The sequence below is a fragment of the Chroicocephalus ridibundus genome, chromosome 1 (assembly GCF_963924245.1).
Source record: "Chroicocephalus ridibundus chromosome 1, bChrRid1.1, whole genome shotgun sequence".
Lineage (NCBI taxonomy): Eukaryota > Metazoa > Chordata > Aves > Charadriiformes > Laridae > Chroicocephalus > Chroicocephalus ridibundus.
In genome coordinates this window covers 154,375,819-154,396,657 of record NC_086284.1, presented here as the reverse complement: position 1 = coordinate 154,396,657, position 20,839 = coordinate 154,375,819, and the positions used below count along the sequence as shown (strand labels likewise).

The following is a 20,839-nucleotide window of genomic DNA, read 5'->3' as shown; positions in this document are numbered from 1 at the left end:
TTTAATGTCATTATCCACATCACTTTCCCATGAACAGGGACTTAAGGCAGAGAAATGTCAGATGACTTGTCCTGGTCCGACACAGAAAATCTGTAGTGGCAGCAGGATTTGCAATTGGATCTTCTCAAACTGAAGCCTTGACCTTCTTAACCTGCTTTCTCCCCATCACAAAGGAAATGACCGTCTGGAGGAGTTCAGTGGGCGAGCACCTCCGCACCATTTCGTACCAGAGCATCAGAGATAGTCACACAGCTCGTCTCCCAGCTTGCCTGGGACCCCTGTGGGCTACCGTCACAGATGTATTTCTTTATCGTAATGAACCTCAGTTTTCACCCATCTGTGACACAGAGGGTCCTGGGTGCTAAATCTTGCCCTGGATCACTCTCACCACCGGTGTTTTTTGGTGAAAGACCTACAGACCAAAATATTAATGCAGGAGCACAACTTTGTCTGAGAATTTAAGCAGCTGAATGGACCACGAGGTGCTTCTTAATTCATGGGGGTTTTTAACAGAGCTGCGCTGGGCCCAGTGTGTAGTGTTATAACTGAAACAGGTAGATGTAAAGATTGACAGATCAGTTAAAAGGAGAACGAAACCAAGTGGTAAAATATACAACTAGAAACTTAAGGAATTCATACTGTTAAGCAGCCTGTTTCCAGGGTTTTTTTTATCATTTTGCTTGGTCCTGAAAAGATTGTTCAACAGCTGATTTCAGGTTTACTTTTGCACTTTATTATCACTTTTATTGTGGAAAACTGATTTAAAAAAAAGACAAGACAGAACAATTTAAACAGTGTTGTGTTGGTTTCTGTATATGTCAAAACATATTTCCATTGGAAACATATTTTTGACAAAGCAGTTCTTACTTGTTTGAAAAACATTTTGAATAAAGACGTTCAAGCTGCTTTAGTCACTTTGCCTTTTGCTTGGAGGGTAAAATAGGTTTTCAAAGCTGTTGAGTGTTCCCTTTTGCCCTGGAGGCATACAGGAACTGTAGGAGAAGATCTGATTTGCAGTGTCTTTGGGAGTTGAAAAGGTTCCTCAGGATCCCATCAGGATCTGCAGCAAATGAAGGGAAAACAGTGTTTCCTAGCTGACATCCTTTGCTTTACAGGGTGCCAAGCCGCAGTGGTGGCAGCATTAGTGACTTCAGCTTTATTTGTCAATTAAGTGAGTGTCTGTAACTTGATGTTTCATTTTTCCTAGACTGTACCCTCGTCACGCAAGTGCTCTCAACAACTTGGGGACATTGACCAAAGATGTGGCGGAGGCAAAGGACTACTACAGACGGGCCCTTCAGTTAAACCCTCAGCACAACCGAGCTCTCTTCAATCTTGGCAACCTGCTCAAGTAAGTTGAATGCAGGACTGGCACCAAGGAAATTCACATTCTCTCTACACGCATCACCAAAGTACTTTTTTTCTGCCAGCTGGTGAAGGAATGGCGTTATTTCTTATTGCTGGCCAAGAGTGCTGGCACAAAGGTGAGGCTTAGTTTGGATACCCTTATGCTGTCTGCTACAGCACTTCAGGTGCTGTTTACCTTTGTGTTTCAGCTGGAGGGAATTCACTTGTTCCAAATCAGGCATCAAAACATGAGGTCCCTTAATCCAACTAGTCACTAGAGACTCCCATCTCAGTGGAGAGGTATAAGCCTTTTCAGTGGAGCAAGCCATGATGTTCAAAGACAGGCATCTGATACAGATCTAATAAACAACACAGACCCAGCAAATCTCCCTCTGCAAGTTCCCACTTCCTTTCATTAGCGGTATGGAAGGTTGATGCATAGTTTAGGCATAAGCACCTAACTCAGATGCTCAGAGCAGCAGAAGGTTCATCCCATTGCAGAGGGGGTGGGTCTGGATTTGAGGGGAAAGCTGGCTTGCATACGGCTACTCTGCTGAGCAAGAAAACAAGTTAATCAGCTCATAATTCTGCTCATTGTTATTTAGAGTGTCAGCCTTTAGCAAGGAGAATAGCAGATGATCATAATAATGCAAATTAATTTGACTAACCATATCTAAAGACTGAACTTAAATCTATACAAGAAGCTTTGCCAGTATGATAAGATCTGCTAGGAGTGCAACTAAAAAAAAAAATCCATATTCCTGCATTACTATTTTGCACCAACAAAACCCCCCTTGTTTTTGTGAGCATGTTATTTGCTGACAGAACTGCATAAACTACAGCAGTAAAAGTACTTTTTTGCTGATATAAACAGCGCCTCTTTTGCTGGTAATAGGTCTCTGGTAAATCTTTTGGAGTAAATCAGGCTTTAGTGTTGGGCTGGTTTTAAAGTGGCACTGTCTCATCAAAACATACTTGATCGCTCTGGTTCTGAAATGTTACTCTGAGTGTGAGTTTATATGACAGATGTTAAGTGTATCGATGACGTTCTGCCTGGTACATTCCGTAGTAGAGAAGTTATCAGAATAATATTACAAGTAAACCTGATGGTTTGGGGTTACAATATGGCAGCTGAGGAATTCTTAAATGGAAAGTAAGTGAAAGCTTTACTGGAAATACTCACAAGAAAGGAAAATGGTAAAGACAGTCTTATGACAAGAAAAATGGAAGGTCTTTGTATTATTCATCAGATTTGGCTGATTGAAATTAATCTTAGGTGGCAATGCTGTTTAAAAATACATATTGTCCTTTTAATCCATCATGTTTGCCTTAGTTATTATTCTCTGTAATTGTTTTTTAAATATAAAATATTAATACAAAAGGACGTAAGCCAGAAGCAGGACCAGGACATCCCATGTCAATAACACTTAAATCTGGCCTGTTGATGGGCTCTTGTGACCCAGCAGATGGGTAGAAACTGGATTTGTTGCACCAGCAAAGCACAAAGGAGACCTGTGGGAAAATCTCTTAGAACTGCTGTTTGTTTAGTGTACATGTCATGTTTTTTCTAATGTGATAGTTAAGGTATTGTGTGTCCTGTATGTGCTCTGCATCCTTCTGTGGTGCCATATATTGCAGTATCTTAAAGGTGAGTGATGCTTGTGCTAAACTTTTTAAAAGAAAGCGCTCAGGTTCCGCCTGCCCTTTTCCCGCACCCACTTGCTCCCATTTTCTAGACTTTTTTTTAGGCTTCCAAAACACCCTAGTGCGTCTGCATACACAAATAGTATCAATTGTGGTGGAAACTGGGTGCCCTCATCTCGCTGTTCAGCTTTAAAAAACCTGCTAAAAAATGGGTATAGTTCATGGTGGAAGGATTAGCACATATGTAAAGCAGAGACTGTACAGGCAGATGCTATATGAATGTGTCCCCTAAAACACTAGCCCAAACCCCTTTGCCAAGACCTTTCCTGGATCCTGGATCCACCAATTTAGCAGAGATCATCAGCCAATTCTGGAGCAGAAGGTGACTCCTGAGATGACCAGACTGGAACGAGGCAGGGATTTCAAGTTCTCCCTTCCTACAGCTTTGCCTTTATTTATGTTTTCTACCTGGCTCTCCAAGTTATCCTTTCATATGTATGTATATAGGGCGACCGGTATTCTGCAGGCAGTAAATGCTAGTATAATCTAGGTAATAAGTGAAATTCTGCAGAATATTACAGGCAGATAATACTTTCTGGCTGTGCTATGACACGTTTTGAAGAGTGTTTTGATTTTTAAACATACGGCAGAGAGAGGATATATGGTCAAGCCATCAAAGCATTTTCTGTCCTCTTTGCAGAGGCTTCAGTGTATGGCGCGGATCAGGAAGAGCCAGATCTGCAACACTCAAGGCATGTCCAGTAACAGCACTACTTGTCCTGAAACATGTAATGAAACCATCTGGCATGGGGAGTTCCCAGTTGAACTCTACTGTAGGGTTCCTTGTACCCACCCCTGCTCATAGTGTAGAAATCTGATGGCGGATATTAGATTTCAACTCCTCTGGAGTGCTGAGAAAGGGGAACTCCAGGGTTTTGGAAGGATGGGTTTGCTGTTCCCATGTGTGAATCTGCCTCTCGTTATTCCCTGTAAATAATCTCTCTATTTAAGCATCCATTGCTTGTGATTTAAGCTTGAGTAAGAATCTGTTTTGAGGACCACAGGGTGGAATTCTCAAGTTCTTTTCTGCGGAAGTCCTAGATGAAAAAGGATGTTTCCATTTTCTGTTTGCGCATAATGAAGACAGCTATGTGCCAGAAGATGAATGTTCTCAGGAAGCATTGCAGGGTAATGGCTGAATAAGCCTCTGGTTTTGTTTACATACCCTAAAATAAAGTTGTATGTCATCATTTTCTTGCCTAATACAAATATTGGAGAGTAGATAATTAAGCAATGCCAACAGATTTCTTAAATAAACCCAAAAGATAGCCTACCTAAAAGTGAGCAACCTCTTTCTCCACTTTCTTGGTCTGTGATCTGTGACACAGAGCAGCCTGATACTGCTTTCTTGTGTTTTATTTTGAAGTTTCCCATTATATAAATATTTAACTCCTCTTAGAGATTCAGTTTTGTTGAGATACAGCTTGAAAAACTGAGATAAATATCATTCAGAATACCTCACAAATTTATAGCCTGTGGGATATTCTGTAGAGAGACAAGAAATAAAATATTATGAACATTTGAAGTAAATATTTATCTCAGCTTTCTGTTGCAGGAAGAATGGGAGAGAACTTATTTGTGGTACGTAAAGCACTCCAATATTCAGTACACTATTTCTTGTGAAGAAAAGCCTCATAACTCTTACATGCTTTGAGAGTGTTATGGCTGCATTTTTAAGGGGAAAGTGAAATGCCTAGAAACAATGTCCACTTTCAAAGCACTGATTCTCTTCTGAATGTAGAGTAACACATAAGGTGACCTGTGTGTTTGTTGCCGTGATGTAGTCCAAGTTTAGCAAACCCACCTATTCAGAGGAAGAAGGACCGTCTGCGCTCTGTGATACAGGCTTCTGGATATTTGTGTACGTGAATGTGCTGACAGAGGCTTGTGTAACTGTCTGAAGATGATAAAAAACATCAGATAGATATTATGCGTATTGAGATTTAAGATCTTTCAGAGAGTGAAACATTCTTCCCTTCCATTCAAAGAAGCAAACTGAGTGATAACATTCAGTGATATTGCGCCTGGCTTCCTGTATGGTCTCTGATGAGGATACTCTGTGTTGCATCAAGTGCTCTAGTTATCCCTCAGTATCACATACGTGTAGCCTGTTTATAAAAAAAACCACCTCTGGCAGTGTCAGATTTACAGTAGATGAAAAAAGTAACAGGTTGGAAGAGACCTCTGGAGACCATTTGGCCAAGCCCGCTGCTCAGAGCAAGTCTAATTGGATCAGGTTGCTCAGGGCTGTGTCCAGCTGAATCTTGAACACCTCCAAGGACAGAGATGCCACAGTGTGTCCGTGCAACCGGTTCCACTGTTTGAGCACGCTCGTGGTGAAAAATATTTCTTCTTATATCTAATCAGAGTTTTCCATGTTCCTACTTGTGTCTGTTGCCTCTCTCATCCTGTCACCATGTACCTCTGAGAAGGGTTTGGCTCTGGCTTCTCTGTGTCCTCTGAAGTTGCAGGCAGCACTGAGGCCACCCATGAGCCATCTCTTCTCCAGGCTGCACCGATATGGCCCGCTCAGCCTGTCCTCAATGCAGTGGGTGATCTGACTGTCTTTAATATCCCTCTGTTGGGCTTCCTCCAGTAAGACCATGCCTTTCTTGCACTGGGGAGCCCAGCTCTGGGCAGACATTGCTTCAGAAGTGGTCTCACAAGTATCATGTATAGGGGAAGGATGGACCGGCCGCCTTTGCCACATAAGATACATTGCTGGCCCACGGTCAACTTATTGTCCACCAGGACACCAGTCAACCTCCAACCTGTGCTCGTGCGCGGGGTTGTCCCACTCTGGGCGTAGGACTTGCATTTGCTTTTGTTGAACTTCATGAGGTTCCCGTCAGACCTGGTCCCTCAGAAACGCAGCCCTACCTTGCAGTGTATTGCCCACTCCCCCACTTTTGTGTCATCCACACAGGATAGATAAATGGCAAAGGAGTGCATCTAAATTACCTGAATCAGTTTAAACCAGGGAGTCGAACAGGCTTAGAGGCTTCCTTTCAGACATGCAGAGTTAGACAATGCAAGCTCCCCTTTGATTATGGTGTGAAACCAAGGTGAGATGTTCAGAACTGCTGTGGAGCCCCTGTTGAGTTCTGTGTTTCTGTCTTTAATGCAGTCAAACTAACTTAACAAAATAAAACAAATCTTGAAGATTAAAAAGTCCTCTAGAGCGCTAATTCCTAGGTTACTCTTTCTGTTGTAAATTAAATTCGCTCCAGTGTTAACGATGTACTTTAAGAAGGTCCCTGCTTTGGGACAACACTAACAGCTCACACACAGCCCTGTGCATTGCCAGACTTCTGCGGGGTGTTTTAAGCTGATTCTTCTCCAACTGTAGGGCACTTCCAAAAATATGGACAAGATGTTCCCTGTGGAAAGAGCTATTCCTTGCTTGAGCATGCTGATTGTAGAGGGGAGGCTGGGAGCTGGGGTGGAAGAGGGAGTCAGGAGAGGGCATTGTCAGGCAAGGTAATTTGGGGAAAAATTGGATTAAGTGATCATAGATTCCTTGTATCAGTTGAATTTGTTCCTCTCTCTATCATAGTAAAGGTATACATTACCTAGCTTTTCCTGATCCAGATCCCCAGTTTATGGTAAATTAGTGTATTGGACCGTTCTTCCAATGCTCTGTGCTCTCCCAAATTGCAGGAGATTTATATAAATGACGGCCTCGATCCTGCAAAGCGTTGGCCTTGATCCAGGAAAGCACTTCAGCCAGCAATTAATTTTCAACTTGCATACATAAAAGTTAAGTACGCGTTTAAGTGCTTGGCCAGAGCGCTTGGTATCTTGCAGGCCTGAGCCCTCGGAGAAACTACTGGATCTGCTTTTTTTAATGTAATTCACTCTGTCACATAAAAAGACGCCATAATCTTTCCCTCTCTACACCCACTTTCAGGAGACAAACATTGTTCTTGGATCAAACGAAAAAAAAAAAAAGGCCATTTTGAAAAAAAGAGCAATTAAGAGGACTGCCCCATGTTCAGAGTGCATGCTTGTGGTTAATGGGAACTTTTACTGCTGCTGAGTGGATCACTTAATCCTTTTATTTCTGTAGCTGGCATTTCCTACATTTTTTTTGCCAAACATCAATACCTTTATAAAGCAGTCATCTGTTTTTGATTTATAAAAATGTGTCATGAAACTTCAGCCAAGGGATCCAAAAGTTTTATAAATTGACAAGCTAGCTAGTCTTTAATTAGTGTAGGAGAAAAGTGGTTCTTTATTTGTTTTTGCTTCATTCGTGTAATTTATATGGAATACCATTGGAAGAAGAAAAAGACTAGCACAACTGTTTTTACTTAGCTTAATGCACAGGCAAAATATTCTTCCAGTTACACAGCTAGAAAGGGAAAAAATCTGCAAAGCCACATATATTATCAGCTGAAATTTGCACCTTATAAACAAGATCTGGTTACTTGGCCACGTCACTCAGATGAAATCTAAGGCCAAAGCAGCAAGGTGTTCACATATTTTTCTGTGTCCCAGAGCCCTTTGTTTCTTTTTGAAAGCCCTGCTCTTCATAGTCTTTGTACAGACAACACCAGGAAAATGTTGTTCCAGTCCAGCTAAACATCCTTAGATGTTTTTTCAGGAAACCTTCTCATTTTCCAAGGAAAGCAATACAGAGCAATACTGAAGAAATTGTAGCTCAAATAAATAAACATCCTTAGATTTTTGTTTGGGGAAGCCTTTTCTGATTTCCATGGCAATAAATGCAGAGCAATGCTGGAAGAAAACCTAGCTCATCAGCATAGCCATCTCACAGCTATCTCTGTTCATATCCCTTAGGATCAGAAGAACAGACTCCTCTAGCCTAATGGTCGACTTGCTAAGGAATTATTTAGAAATCCCAGGCACTTCGCAATATTTTAATTTCAAAGTATTAATTTAACTGAGTCATAAGTGGATCTATAACAGCACTCGTCCAGGAACATGCAAAGACTCTGTGGGTATTTTTAAGGAAAGGCAAATGTTTTGGTGTCTCCACCCTGCTGATGTGAGAGCAGGGGTGGTGAGAGCAAGCGTCCTGTTCCCAGGTCAGTCAGTGCCCCAGAGACATGACTGGAGCCAGACCTCCAGAAGCTGACTGCAAACCCGGTGTTACCCCAACAGCATCCCTTCCTGCAGGGCATGTGACGTCCCAAGGACATCGCTAGGAGGGTCTTGTTCAGTACTTCATGCCCGGAGACACTTTTTCTATCTTGTCCTTCTTGTATCTTTAGCTCCTGATGGGATGAATGGGGCAGAATTTGCTGTATTTGTCATAAAGAGAAATATTGAGAGGAGGTGTACAGTAGGACTGGAGAAGTTTACAAAATCTAGTGGTTATGTCTCAGCAGACAGAGCATGTGGCCCGCACTGCTCGCCTGATAGCCAAAATAAAATACTTTTTTGCTCTTCAGTGTGCAGGGTTGAGGAATGCACTGTTTTGGGGGTGTTTTGTCTTCACTGGGATCATTGAGTAGTGCTCAGTATGACGATTGCCCGAATAGCAGACTAAATGGCGGATTCATTAAAGCCTGTGTCTTCCCAACTCCTGAGAATAACATATGGAAACAGCGATGGGCCGAGGAGATACTGGACATGCACACCGCGGAGAGGAGGCACGAGTGAATCATTTAGTCCTTGTTGAAAAGGTCAAGCCGGGGGCTTTCACGTCTCTTTAAAGTTCATCAGTGGGATGACCTCAACATGTGCTTACAGGAACGTTTCTTTCTTTTTTCCCCTCCTTTCCTGTCCTGCAGATCCCAAGGGAAGAAGGAAGAAGCTGTAATCTTACTGCGGGACTCCATTAAGTATGGTCCAGAGTTCGCAGATGCTTACTCAAGCCTGGCCTCGCTGCTAGCCGAACAGGTACCAGGCACCGCTCGAGCTCTCGTGCCTTCTGCGCATGTGCGTACGCGCTGCTGCCGCAGCCGCAACACCTCCTGCGCATCCCCGTGGAGCATCCTCGCCTCGCACGCGTGCGGTGGCAGGCGTGGGTCCGCGGCTGTCTGCAGAGAGCTCTCAGGCTGCTTTAAGGGTGACTTTTTTCAGGATAGGAGGCAACTTGTTCGCAGTGAGTGATTACACCCACATGATGTGGCTCTGAATTAAATCGCTGTTGAAGCTGTGAGTAAATATCCTCCCTGCAGCTCCCCGCGTATATGGTGGAGTCTTAATGCATCGCACCTTGAATGTTGTGACAGCAGAATAGGCGAGCGCTTCCCCCTCAGACACACACGCCTACGTGGGTAACCTTGAGATTTCATAATAAATCACTCCAAAGCTAGGAAATGTCAGAAACCAGGTGGCCTCCGCAGCCCGAATTCTGCCCCTTGCATGCACGCATTGGGATACGGCCCTTAATTACCGTGGTAGATGATCACGTACAGGAGGTGGGAAGGCTCGCTAGCTTTATGTCGCTCTTAATGAGCAGCTGTTCAATATTTTATTTAACCTCATTGTTCAATATGCGCCCCAAGGCCTTATTTACTGCGCATGGCCCAGGCTGCGCTCTGGAGGCAGGATTAGTCATTTCCTCTCGGGCTTGTTCCCCGTGCTCATTACCTTCCCTACTCTCTGTAGTTAGGTGATTTATTTCTACAAGGTCCCTGTGAGGTGAAATATTGTCCCCGTGGAGGAAGAGGGAAATTGAGGCACAAAATGCTTGAGTTCAGAAGAAGCCACAAAGCGCGGGTGCTCACCTCGAGAGCACCGAGCCCTGCTTTTCACCATGTCTGCAGCAGCAGATGAGGGATGCTGTGCTTCGGGCGGTGCTCCCACAGACTGCAGCTACAACCCGTGGCCCCAGTCTGGGGCTATGGGGGTGGGTGATGAGGTCTTCATAACTGCACAGCTCCAGCGCATCTCCGCAAGCCTTTTCAAAACTTTTTTTTTCTCCCCCAAGTTTCAGATCTAACTGTTCCGTAGCACGGGGTGCTAAAGCTTTCTTAAAAGGTTGCCGAATGCAAATACAGACAAAGCAAAAAGCCAGTCTTTCACTGTTTCCATTAACCTGGTTAGGGAAATCTTCTCTCTGTAAGGGAAGTGGATAAATTTCAGCAAAACTATAAGCAAAGGTCTTGTTCTGGTTTAGGCTTCTTTAATGATGTAGGTACTCTGCAAAATTCACCTATGATACATATGGGTTACTGAAACGTGTGCTATTTTATTTTGCCTTTTAAGTGACTTTCAAATATTTCAATATTATCAATATCAGCTGCAGGAACCTAGAAATACAGCGTATGAATTGAAAGAAGAACCTTATTGAATGGGAACTGTGTTTTGAATAAGCCTGTCAATGAAGAGTCTCCTGCAAGTATAGGAAATGAGTCCTGTGCAGTAATACCTGGTTTTAATATTAATTGAAATTAGTAATTAGAACCATCGATTGTAAGGTCAGCAGAGAAATAAAACCATTATAGAGTCCCGAGGCCTTCTGCCCAAAGCAAACACCGTTAGTAAGTCCAGCAATAATTCATCTACTTGTACGTATAGATTGTTCATCCTCTTGTGACTTGAGTAAGCGGTAGGGAAGACACATAGATAGTACAGTTTCCTTGGACAACAGTGATTTCCTGCAGGCTTTTAACACCTTCTCCTGTTCAGCCACAGCAGATGACGACCTGCTGTGGTCGTGCAGCTCCTGCCTCGCACACCCATCCTAGTGACCATGGTGGGGGCTGTCCTATAAATACATGCTGCTGTCTGTGGCCGTGGGCTGCAGAATCACACCCTTACTCTGTGTGCTTCCTGAAAGAGTACAGGCAGAAATTTTGGCATCTTCAGCACAAAGGATGATGACAGGACCCCATTTTTCACTCTGGAGTTTTCCTCTTTGTCCAAGCAATAGTTTCCAAAATGGCTGAAAGTTAAAAACCTGTTTTTCTGTTGACTTGTGGCCCACAGCTGTTGGGGTATCTGTGATGCCAGGCAGTATGCAGTGGGTTGCAGAGACAGCATCGCTGTGGAGCTTTGGGAAAGGGAGCCCAAAATGGTTCCCTCTTGCTGGGATGTGGTAGAAAGGGGCTGAAATGCCAGACGCGGCACATTAAAATAACTCACGAGGTGACCGTGCCCGTGGCAAACTGCAGCTCCTCCAGCTTTGCACTAAGGCTAAGAAGGAGGGAAACTTGTGGAAGCAGCTCAGTGAAGTAGTATGGGGATTGCCTTCGTCGGTCCCACACAGCATGTTCCCCCCTGTTTTAAAGGTGGTGAATCTGAAATAGGGCTTATGGGTCCTTTCCTCCCACAGTTGTAAAAAATGCTCCTCAGAGGAATGTCTCATGTGCCGGGGAATTAGCCTGTAACTCTATGTGATTGCCCTCTTCTCTCCTTGGTAGTTGGTTCTGAAGCCAGAGCTGACAAAGAAAAAAACACCGCCACATTGTATAAAAGTTTGGCTTGTTTACGCCTTTTATAAATGCTTGCCCTTCTTGCTGCTCTTTCTGCTCTTTCTGCTTGGTATCATAACTTGGTCACAATGTATTGTTGTTTTCCTTGTTTTCCATGATCACTGCAGTGGTGCTAATATCAGAAATCAAACATTTTTGTTTGCCGTTCCCACACCACTCCTCTAGCACTGCTTCCCCAGGATTTGCTCTGATGCGCTTTGACAGTGCCTTCTTCCCAGCCCTTAGAGTTTCATCAGCCATCTCGTGCTACTTCGTGGCTCTTTTCAGGCCCTAGTTTCTGGATTCACGTGATTTTTTTGTGTGTGTATGGCGTAATATCAGCCTACACTAAGAAGAAACTTTTTCTCCTGCTCAGCTGCAGAGGAGAGCCTACTCAGGCATAACCAGACTGAAAAACTGAGCCATAAAAAAAACCCCCAGACTTAAAAACCCTGGAGTTCAACTGAGAGATTCTCACATGCATAATTTTTTTAATATCGTAAAAATCTCATACATTTTTTAAGCCAATCTTCTGAATTTTGTGAGGTTGATGAATGTTTCATGAAGGCCTGGGAGTGGCATTATTAAGTGTTAATGAGAATCAAGCCTTGATGAACTTGGAGCGTTTCTCCCAAGAAAAGGAGAGGCTGTGAGGGAGAAAGCTCTGGTGGAGAAAGCTCTGGCACAAAAAGCTGGGCCCACCCTTCCCAATTTCTGACTAGGCTTAATGCAAACACTTTGTTAGAGAAATCATCCCAGACTCTGCGCTGAGCCTGAGGCATGCAGGGTCAGGATGTTGGGTGCCAAAAAAGCAACCATGATAAAAATGCTGAAATTGCTCAGTATTGGTGAGTGTGAATGTTTTGACATGGGGCACTGCTAATCCAGTTTAACACAGCCCTTCCTGGCTTTAAAGATCGGGTTTATGATCAGTAAGTAAAACGAAGAAAACTGACATACGTGCACACAAAGCCACATTCCTTGGCTGAAAATTAAACTTAGAGGAAAAGGCATTAATACAGAAAACTTTGAAAATATGCTTGTTAATGTCTCGGTGACACAGATGCTTTCTCAAAAAATTGCTCTTCATTTTAGTCAGTTCTGACGATCACTACACTTTTGCTGACCCCGCAGGATAATGATGTCCAATTCACGTAAATATATCCAAAATGTACAAACTCAAGCACTTTTAAAAAATGTGTTTCTGTGTTTTATCACACACTATCTTTTCTGTTGGCTGACCTTTATCATGTAAATGTGAAAGTACTTAACCACAACAAACCTTGTGCTTTCATCAAGTCATAGTCTTCCAATGCGTTTAATTCCACCTCTCCAGCTCTGAAATAGGAGGTGAGAAAGGAGTCCACACATTTAAGCAGCTACAGAACAAAAGCTGCCATCGAGTGCACCTTTTAAATCCAGAGAAAGCCCTGGAGGCTCCGGGATTTGCAGGACTTGAGGGGAGGAGAGTCCACAGCTGGGAATGGACCCACCTTTCATTTCAGCTTGGTGGCTCCAGGCCTTCCTCAGTGGAGACCCAGGCAGCTGCTTTCGCTTGGGAGCATCGTCAGGAGGCCATGGGGTTTGTCGCCGTAGGGTTATGCCTCTCTGCGGAAGGGGAAGAGTTGGAAAAAGTGTCTTTGGTGCTGGAGGCATGCCTGACACCCCTCTGCGCCATGCCGTGCACAGCTTCCTTCCATAAATACACCCAACAGCAAGGCTCCGAGGTTAGGGGGGAAGGAAGACAGTGAGAAGCCAAACTAGCGAGCATGCAGCAGCGGGCATGCACCGCCTGGCTGGAGGGAAATGGAAACCTTATTAAGTTGCTGTTCGATGCAAACAAGGCACCTTATTTTTGTTTCAGGACCGGGCTGCCCGTAGCTCAGTCTAGACAGAACCCAGCCAGTGGGACACTTTCCGTAGGCAGGGTGTCCCCAAAGGAAAGATCTGTATTTTCCAGAAACCCTCAGCACCAACGAACCTCCTTGAAATCTATGCAGAATGTAAGGGCTCAGCGCATGTGGGAATCAGCACAGTGGCACGTCCTGTCGGTCCCAGTGAGCTACATCTCACATGTTAACAATGCCTGGTTTTAATCTGTATCTGTCAGATTTTCCCCACTCTTTCATTGCCCCCATCCTCCTCCAGCTTCCCTCATCCCCCTACATGAGCTCCCCGTCCCCCAGCCGTCATGCATGCCAAGCTTTCATTCCTTGTATTTTCCCTGCTGCATAGGAAACGAACAGCAAAGCTCCGGAGGGTAAAAGTAAGCCAGCGAGATGCTCATTAAACAAATAAATTAAAATATATCAGCTCCCAGATGACAGATACTTCTCACTAGAACCACCACAACCCCCATCACTCTGCGTTTCCCGGCTGAATGCATGCCCAGCTGGGGCTCGCTGATGTTGCACACAAGCCGCCTTTTCCAGCTGTCATTTTTGTTTCACAGGTAGCTCCAATTGGGAAGGTATGGGGGAGAAAGCTCTCTGAATTGCTCTGGGGTACCAGACGGCAGCTGCATCGCATCTATGCCATGGGGTAAAATTTTGGCTACCTGGAAGACGGGGTGGGCTGGCACCCCGAGCTCCCCGAGCAGGAAGGGAGTTGTCACAAAATGCAGGTATACGGCAAATGGTGCTGACACCCTTTCTGCCACGGCTAAGAAATCTCCTTCTCTTTTAAGGAACGGCTTAAGGAAGCGGAGGAGGTCTATAAGGCTGGCATAGAGAATTGTCCAGAGAGCTCCGATCTGCATAACAACTACGGTGTTTTCTTGGTTGATACCGGTAAGTGAGAAGGAACAAGGGATTTTTCCCTCTGTGCCTTATTTGCATTGATTTGTTTTATTCACCAGTACACATCTAAAAGGGTGTCAAAAGCTTCCGAAGCAATACATGTGCCTCCACTGTAGCTTGGAAATAAATATCCCCGCGCTGCTGAGATGGCACAGCGTACTGAAATTTGTAATCAATGCAGGCACTGTGCGGCAGTGGCATTCAGCCCGGCTGGTTCCTTCAGTGTTTCTCATCATCTTTGCACAGGCAGTTGTCCTCTTCAATTTGAGCTGGGTAGCACCCTGACAATACTGCCATTTCTCCAGGAAAGCATGGCCCCATCAAGCCAAATCCCAGGCACACAAGTGGATCGTCATGGTCTTCGGAGCGCTTGCAGCTCTACTTGGTGACAAAGCAGCTCTTTCACTGTAAAGGTTGAGTGCAGCCACTATAAAAACAAACATGGCTTTTAAGCCACAATCATCTGTGAAAACAAAACCTAGGATGCTGTGGAGTGAAATGATTTCTCAGGAGCTCCATAATGACATCCAAAGCCTTTATTTTCTGGGCTCCTGGTTCCCATCCAACTTCCCTGGACTCAGGCACTTCCTGGCATCCACATAACAACAACAAAAAATGCCACTGCAATCGCCGCCTTTTATTGACAGCTTTATAAGCAAGGCCAAGTTTGACAAATGACTAGTGGAAACCAAACTACTGTCACACTCCGGTCCCTCCAGAACAGAGCTGAGACTCAGCGATGAAATATTGTAGGCTTAAAAGTGTGTGGTTGCTATCCACTCTGCCCCTTTCACACTGTGCCTGGCTCCAGTGGTGCTTGCGAAGAAAGGACAATGGTGTCCATCAGTCTGCAGCTGGCTGTCCTACTCCTGAGCTGATGCTCAGCCATCACTCTTCTGTAGTACCAGTGCGAAATAAATAAGAAGCCAAAAGGAGTATTCGTAACCAAAAAAAGCATCGTGGCATTAGCAACAGAGGTTGAGGTTCTGAATTTGTGCCCTGGCAAAATTCAGGCTTGCAGGTGATAAAAATTCCTCGGTAATTTCGCTCTTGATGTTGTACTCATCTTTGCTTCCCAACCCAGATAAACCACCCTATTCCTGCCAAAAGCTGTGGTTCAAATGCAGTGCAGTGCACTTTCTATTTTTTGCGCTTGTGTATTCTGCCAAAGTCAAAGGTAACTTTTCCTGGTTTACTCCTACACTTCCCTACACACAAGCAACAGGGAAAAAACCAACCCACTGACTTTCGATCCTTCGGGCATGATGTGTAAATAACCCTCCTGGAGACATGACAAGGCGTGAAGGAAGTGGCTGGTAGCAAGCCCGTCACAGACTGTGCTGTTCCCCAGCGGGTGCAGGGGGATGCTGCGAAGCACCACTCCAATTAACGTGCAGGATTTGGTGCAACAAGCCTCCGGCAAGTGTCAGCTCTGGGGAGCCATAGCTCTAGACAGCTCTGCAGTGGTCATAGACACTCAACGTGTCTCCCTTAACGATGCCCATCACCGCCGCCTGTGGAGCAGGGGAGGCACTGGCTGACTCAGGCACTGAGGTGCGCACCCAGCTGCCTCCCAGGATGGTTTGTAAGCAGATTCGCAAAAAACATCTGCCTGCTCAGCGGTGAGAGAAGATTGAGGCTGCTGCTGGATGTTTTGAAAAAGTCTTGCCCTGAAAGAGACATCGTTGGCCCTGGGTGAATCTTAGGTGCTTCTACATCTCCCTACAGATGTTCCTCCTCTCTCCTGTAAAGGAGATGCCAAGAAGTGTCAATGTTACATTTATGTCGCATAGGTAGTCTCAGGAAAACCAAACTAGATCCGAAAAGCTATGAAAATAAAATTCCCACAGCAGCAAGTTCAGTGCCCCAACACGCACAGGCTGTTTTCAAGTTCTGCTTTCCAGCTAGAAATGGAATTAAATACATTGTGAAGTGATTTGGCTTAAAAAATGCCAGTACTCAAAAGCTTTGTTGGTGGACAAAGATCCGTGAGTATTGCTTTTCATCAGGAGATTATCTGGTCTAGAGTCTAGAAACCAATTAAACGAGCACTGGGGTTAAAAATACGATATTCATGTTGCTGAAATGCTGGAACTTTATACTGTGCCCCATTAATTTATTTAGCCGGTTGTCAGCAGGCCCTGCCTGAGGAAAGCACTGCAAGATCCTTGTTGAGGAAAGCCATTATTTATCTAAATAAAAATACACTATTAGAAATAGAACTTTAGGCTTTGGGGGTGGTGGTCTGGCACCTTTCTTCTTGCACGGTGTTGTATTTTGTTGTGGTGCTGAGTGATGTCATGGACTGCGGGACCTTGCGCCGGTAGGTGTATTCGCACAGCGAAGCAGTGCCACCCAATGGCTCCTCCGCAACACAGGGACGGTGCTTACCTGCTCCAAAAGAGACACGTGGGCACCTCTGGGCTGGGATTTACTGCCCGCAGATGGGAATTAGCTGGTCACTGGCAGCTACCCCCATTCCTGTTGAGCAGTGCGCGGAGGCTGAGCAGATCCAGCATCCAGCGTAGCAAAGATGGAGGGAGTAGTCTCTGTCTGGAAAGAGCTGAAACCATTTGCAGTTGTGCAGGGGTTGTGGGGAATACTGGGTGGCTTGTTCTCCCTGTCTCCAGTGGGCCAGGGTGGAAGGATGCTCTCCTGGGAGGTGGTACGTGCTCTGCAGCCCCCTCTCTGGGGTGGGCTTTGTCTTTAAGAAGAGGGGGGTGATGAGTGTCCCCTGCAGCATGGTAGGAGGGTGCTTTCAGTCAGCAGTCTTCTTCTGATGACTGTACCCTCGACTTGCAAAAATCCACCCCAGAAGAATCTATTTCTCAGGATCATCTCTGGATACTGGAGCTTAAATCCTAATTTGGACAGCTATTTTTTAATCTCTAGAAAGGCTGAGGCAGGATTTCTTTCTCAAAAGAGTTCTCCCCCCCCCCAAAAAAAAAACCCAATAGCTGAAAGAACACCTGGAGCATTACTGCGTGCTGAATTTGAGATGGGGTTTTTCTGAGGCAGCAGTTTAACGGTTGTTCTCCTCTCCAGGCGCTCCGGAGCGAGCTGTGTCCCACTACAGGCAGGCCATCCGCCTGAGCCCCGCTCACCACGTGGCCATGGTGAACCTGGGCAGGCTTCACCGCTCCCTGGGGCAGAACAAAGAGGCCGAAGCGTGGTACAAGCGGTAAGAATTTGGGATGGGGAAACAGAGGTTTCCTTCCTCCCCCTGTACAGCTTGTCTCTCTGAAGCACCTCTAATTCATGAATCTGTCGGTGCATGTTTGGTGTTTCCCCCATTCCTTCTCCATCTTTTTGAAACCAGGTTTACCGTTGCTTATTTGGCTATTTTTGGGGAATGCTTGGAGAGGCAGCATGGACTCAGGCAGCGTTGACTTCCCAAGCCCCCAGCATGGACACAGTGCTGCTTTTGGCTGGGGGACACTCTAACAGCAAAGCCGCAGGTTTCTCAGTGGCATGAGCAGGTTGTTAGCAGCAGTAGCAGCTATAACTGCCACACAGCCTAGCACCAAACCCTTGGCACTATCAGGAATTCAAAGCCCTTCCCAGCAATGTGCCAGTAGGCAGGCTCTGACTCCCAGTATGTAGCAGGGTGGACTGTCTGGGAGTTTTTGCCTCCTTTTTGGCATCCTGATTTGTGCTCACGCTCCCTGGGCTCTGCCAGCGTCAGCCATCCCCACCCCTGCTGCATGCTCACGTTTGCTTTGGAGGTGCCCCTCTCTCCTTCTCAGGTGGCCAAAGGGATTGCTGCTGTGAGCACGCTCATCCCTCCCCGTGATATTAAATTTGTGCTCCCCGGGGTGGGATGAACGTGCCATGCACAGGTCAGAGCTTCGCTGCTCCATCCAACTGCAGGCCACACCTCGGTGTTCCGCTTTGGTCCGTGCACCACCTGGAAGCATCTCTTTTTACCAAATTCCAGGGCACTGAAGGTATCCCGGAAGGCTGAAGTCCTGTCCCCGCTGGGGGCTCTGTATTACAACACGGGGCGGTATGAAGAAGCGTTGCAGGTTTACAGAGAAGCCGCATCACTGCAGCCTTCAAACAAAGAGATCCGACTGGCGCTGGTGAGTGCGGGGTGAGCTTGGCCAGGGCAGGGCCACACAAGCGGAGCGGGATGGCTGTGTTAGTGTGAATGTTGCCCAAGGCTCAGAGCTTGGTTCTACCTCCACGCCAGCCATCTGGCGACCATCTCTCCTATCCTTGTTTCCTCCTCACCACTCCAGACCTCAGACCCGTGTCTCAGCCACTGCCTTTCAGCTGAGCAGGACATGGCATATAGAAAATCTGACCTGCCTCTTGCTAGGAAGGGTTAATCCTCCTGCCTTTCCTTGAGGTGCCTCTTAACACCACCAGCAGGAGAAGCAGGAGCCCAGCACCAGCTGCTGGGTGCAGCGTCGTGTATTATAAGAGGGCTGAGGTTTTTTATGATCGTAACCCTTTATAATGTGGCTCCACAGGCTCAGGTTTTAGCAATGATGGGGCGGACGAAGGAAGCTGAAAAGATGACAAACCATATACTCAATGAGGATGCAGAGTGTCTGGAGTGCTACCGTCTTCTGTCAGCCATCTACAGCAAGCAGGAGCACTATGTCAAGGTACCATGGCCATGGGGTAGCCTTGTCCCGAGGGCTCACACAGACAGCTCAAGTTGAATTTTACGTTCCATCTCTCCAGAGACAAGCCACATGCCTTAGTGCACATCCAGTAGATTTATTTTTTCGCTAAAACCTTCTATTTATCTAGGTACTGTGACTGAAGCTAGGCAGTGTGGTTTTCTTACTGCTTACTGCTCCTTCTGCTGTCAGACCCACTGCCACAGGCATCTAAAAAACTCATTTACACATGTGTTAGCACTGTGGGACAAAAAAGGGGAGGAGGAAGATGACTATTATGCTGGGAGGCCCTTGTGGTGAGGAGAGCATGAGAAGTGGAAAGGCTCAGAATACAGTACCATAATGTCCTCCTGCTTTTTCACAGGCACTTGAAGCTATAGAAAAAGCTCTTCAGCTAAAACCAAAGGATCCAAAAGTCATATCGGAGCTCTTTTTCACTAAAGGAAACCAGCTAAGAGAGCAGAATCTCCTTGACAAGGCTTTCGAGGTATGACTGCTCTAAGCCCTATGGATAGTTTTGTAGGTTAAAAGGTAGAGTCAGCTCATCTCATCTAATGATGCATGCACCCTGGCTGTTGGCTGTGGGAGCTCAGCAGTTCACCAGCAGTACAGATACAGCTATGGGGCAGCTAACTTTGCCAGATTTACTTGCAACTTTTTTCCTCATTCCTGGGTGAAAATACAGCTCCCTGCTCTAAGAGGTTAAGTACAGAGTCATGGTGGGATTATGGAGGAAGCTAGGCCTCTTCTCATTGACCAGACCCTTGGTCCATCCAGCCCCAGCCACTCTTGCTGGTTATGGCCGACTCCATGAGGCACAGCTGGAAGCTTGGTGACCTGTGAGAGCCCACCACATTGTTATATCTCACCTCATTACCTAATAGCTGAGAGATTGGCTTATGTGGTGGAGCAGGAGGCTTGATAGCTCAGAAATTATGTTAGCATTAAATATCACACAGAATATCATTACTGGGACAGTTCTGAATATTCTCAATGTCCCCAGAGGTGTCTAATCCTGATTTGAATCTTTTCCTGTTGTGACACCATGAAAATGGTGCTGTTTGACAGAGTCCTGAAGGTCCTCGTTGCTTCTTCTCCCACGCACAGTGGCAGAAGCAGTGGGGAGAGATAGGACTCTAGTGTAGTGATAGGACCACGAGGGGTAATGGTTTTACACTGGAAGAGGGTAGACTTAGATTAGATATCAGGAAGAAATTCTTTACTGTGAGGGTGGTGAGGCACTGGAACAGGTTGCCCAGGGAAGCTGTGGATGCCCCATCCCTGGAAGTGTTCAAGGCCAGGCTGGATGGGGCTGTGAGCAGCCTGGTCTAGTGGGAGGTGTCCCTGCCCATGGCAGGGGGGTTGGAAATAGATGATCTGTAAGGTCCCTTCTAAACCCGGACCATTCTGTAATTCTATGACTGCCCTCAGGTCCTTGTAAAACCTCCATGCAGGTGGCTGTAGCAGCTCCAAATTAAAGCCTTGCGGGTAAGGAGCTTCACAGCCCACGCATGGCTTGTGGGTGGCAGGCACCTGCCCAGGGAAATGACCCTGATGTGCAGGAGATGCCAGTGGCGCAGAGTGCCAGGGAGAGGATCACAGGGGTTGGTCTGGCTCCTCATGCGGTGCCGTGGGCAGGGAAAACCTGTGAGATGAGCTCAGCGGTGAAGCAGTATGTTATGTCACCTCTGCTGTAAAGAAACTGAAGTTCAGTTTGTGCATTGTATATGAGATGAATTTGAAATTATATTTTAAATGGATTCAGGGGGAGAGGAAACTTCGTTTCTTGTTCCCCTCAAGCAGTGCTTTTGTCTGAAGACTGAGACTCTTAACCTAAAAATGTTTCATATTTATGTAGAGCTATAAACGGGCTGTGGAGCTCAACCCAGACCAAGCGCAGGCCTGGATGAATATGGGAGGCATTGAGCACATCAAGGTAATGACAATCTTTCTTTACCTTAAGCTGTCA

The 20,839-nt window shown here is 45.9% G+C and overlaps 1 protein-coding gene across 1 annotated transcript in view; it reads left to right on the top strand.

The window, feature by feature from the left end:
• Positions 1 to 20,839, top strand: part of TMTC1 (transmembrane O-mannosyltransferase targeting cadherins 1) — a 151,280-nt gene that overhangs the window by 124,549 nt on the left and 5,892 nt on the right. The window contains exons 12-19 of the mRNA XM_063319125.1: positions 1,208 to 1,351; positions 8,811 to 8,919; positions 14,128 to 14,230; positions 17,285 to 17,420; positions 18,177 to 18,321; positions 18,715 to 18,852; positions 19,235 to 19,357; positions 20,729 to 20,806. Of these exons, the coding sequence (XP_063175195.1) occupies positions 1,208 to 1,351; positions 8,811 to 8,919; positions 14,128 to 14,230; positions 17,285 to 17,420; positions 18,177 to 18,321; positions 18,715 to 18,852; positions 19,235 to 19,357; positions 20,729 to 20,806 (976 nt within the window). The remainder of the gene's footprint in view (positions 1 to 1,207; positions 1,352 to 8,810; positions 8,920 to 14,127; positions 14,231 to 17,284; positions 17,421 to 18,176; positions 18,322 to 18,714; positions 18,853 to 19,234; positions 19,358 to 20,728; positions 20,807 to 20,839) is intronic.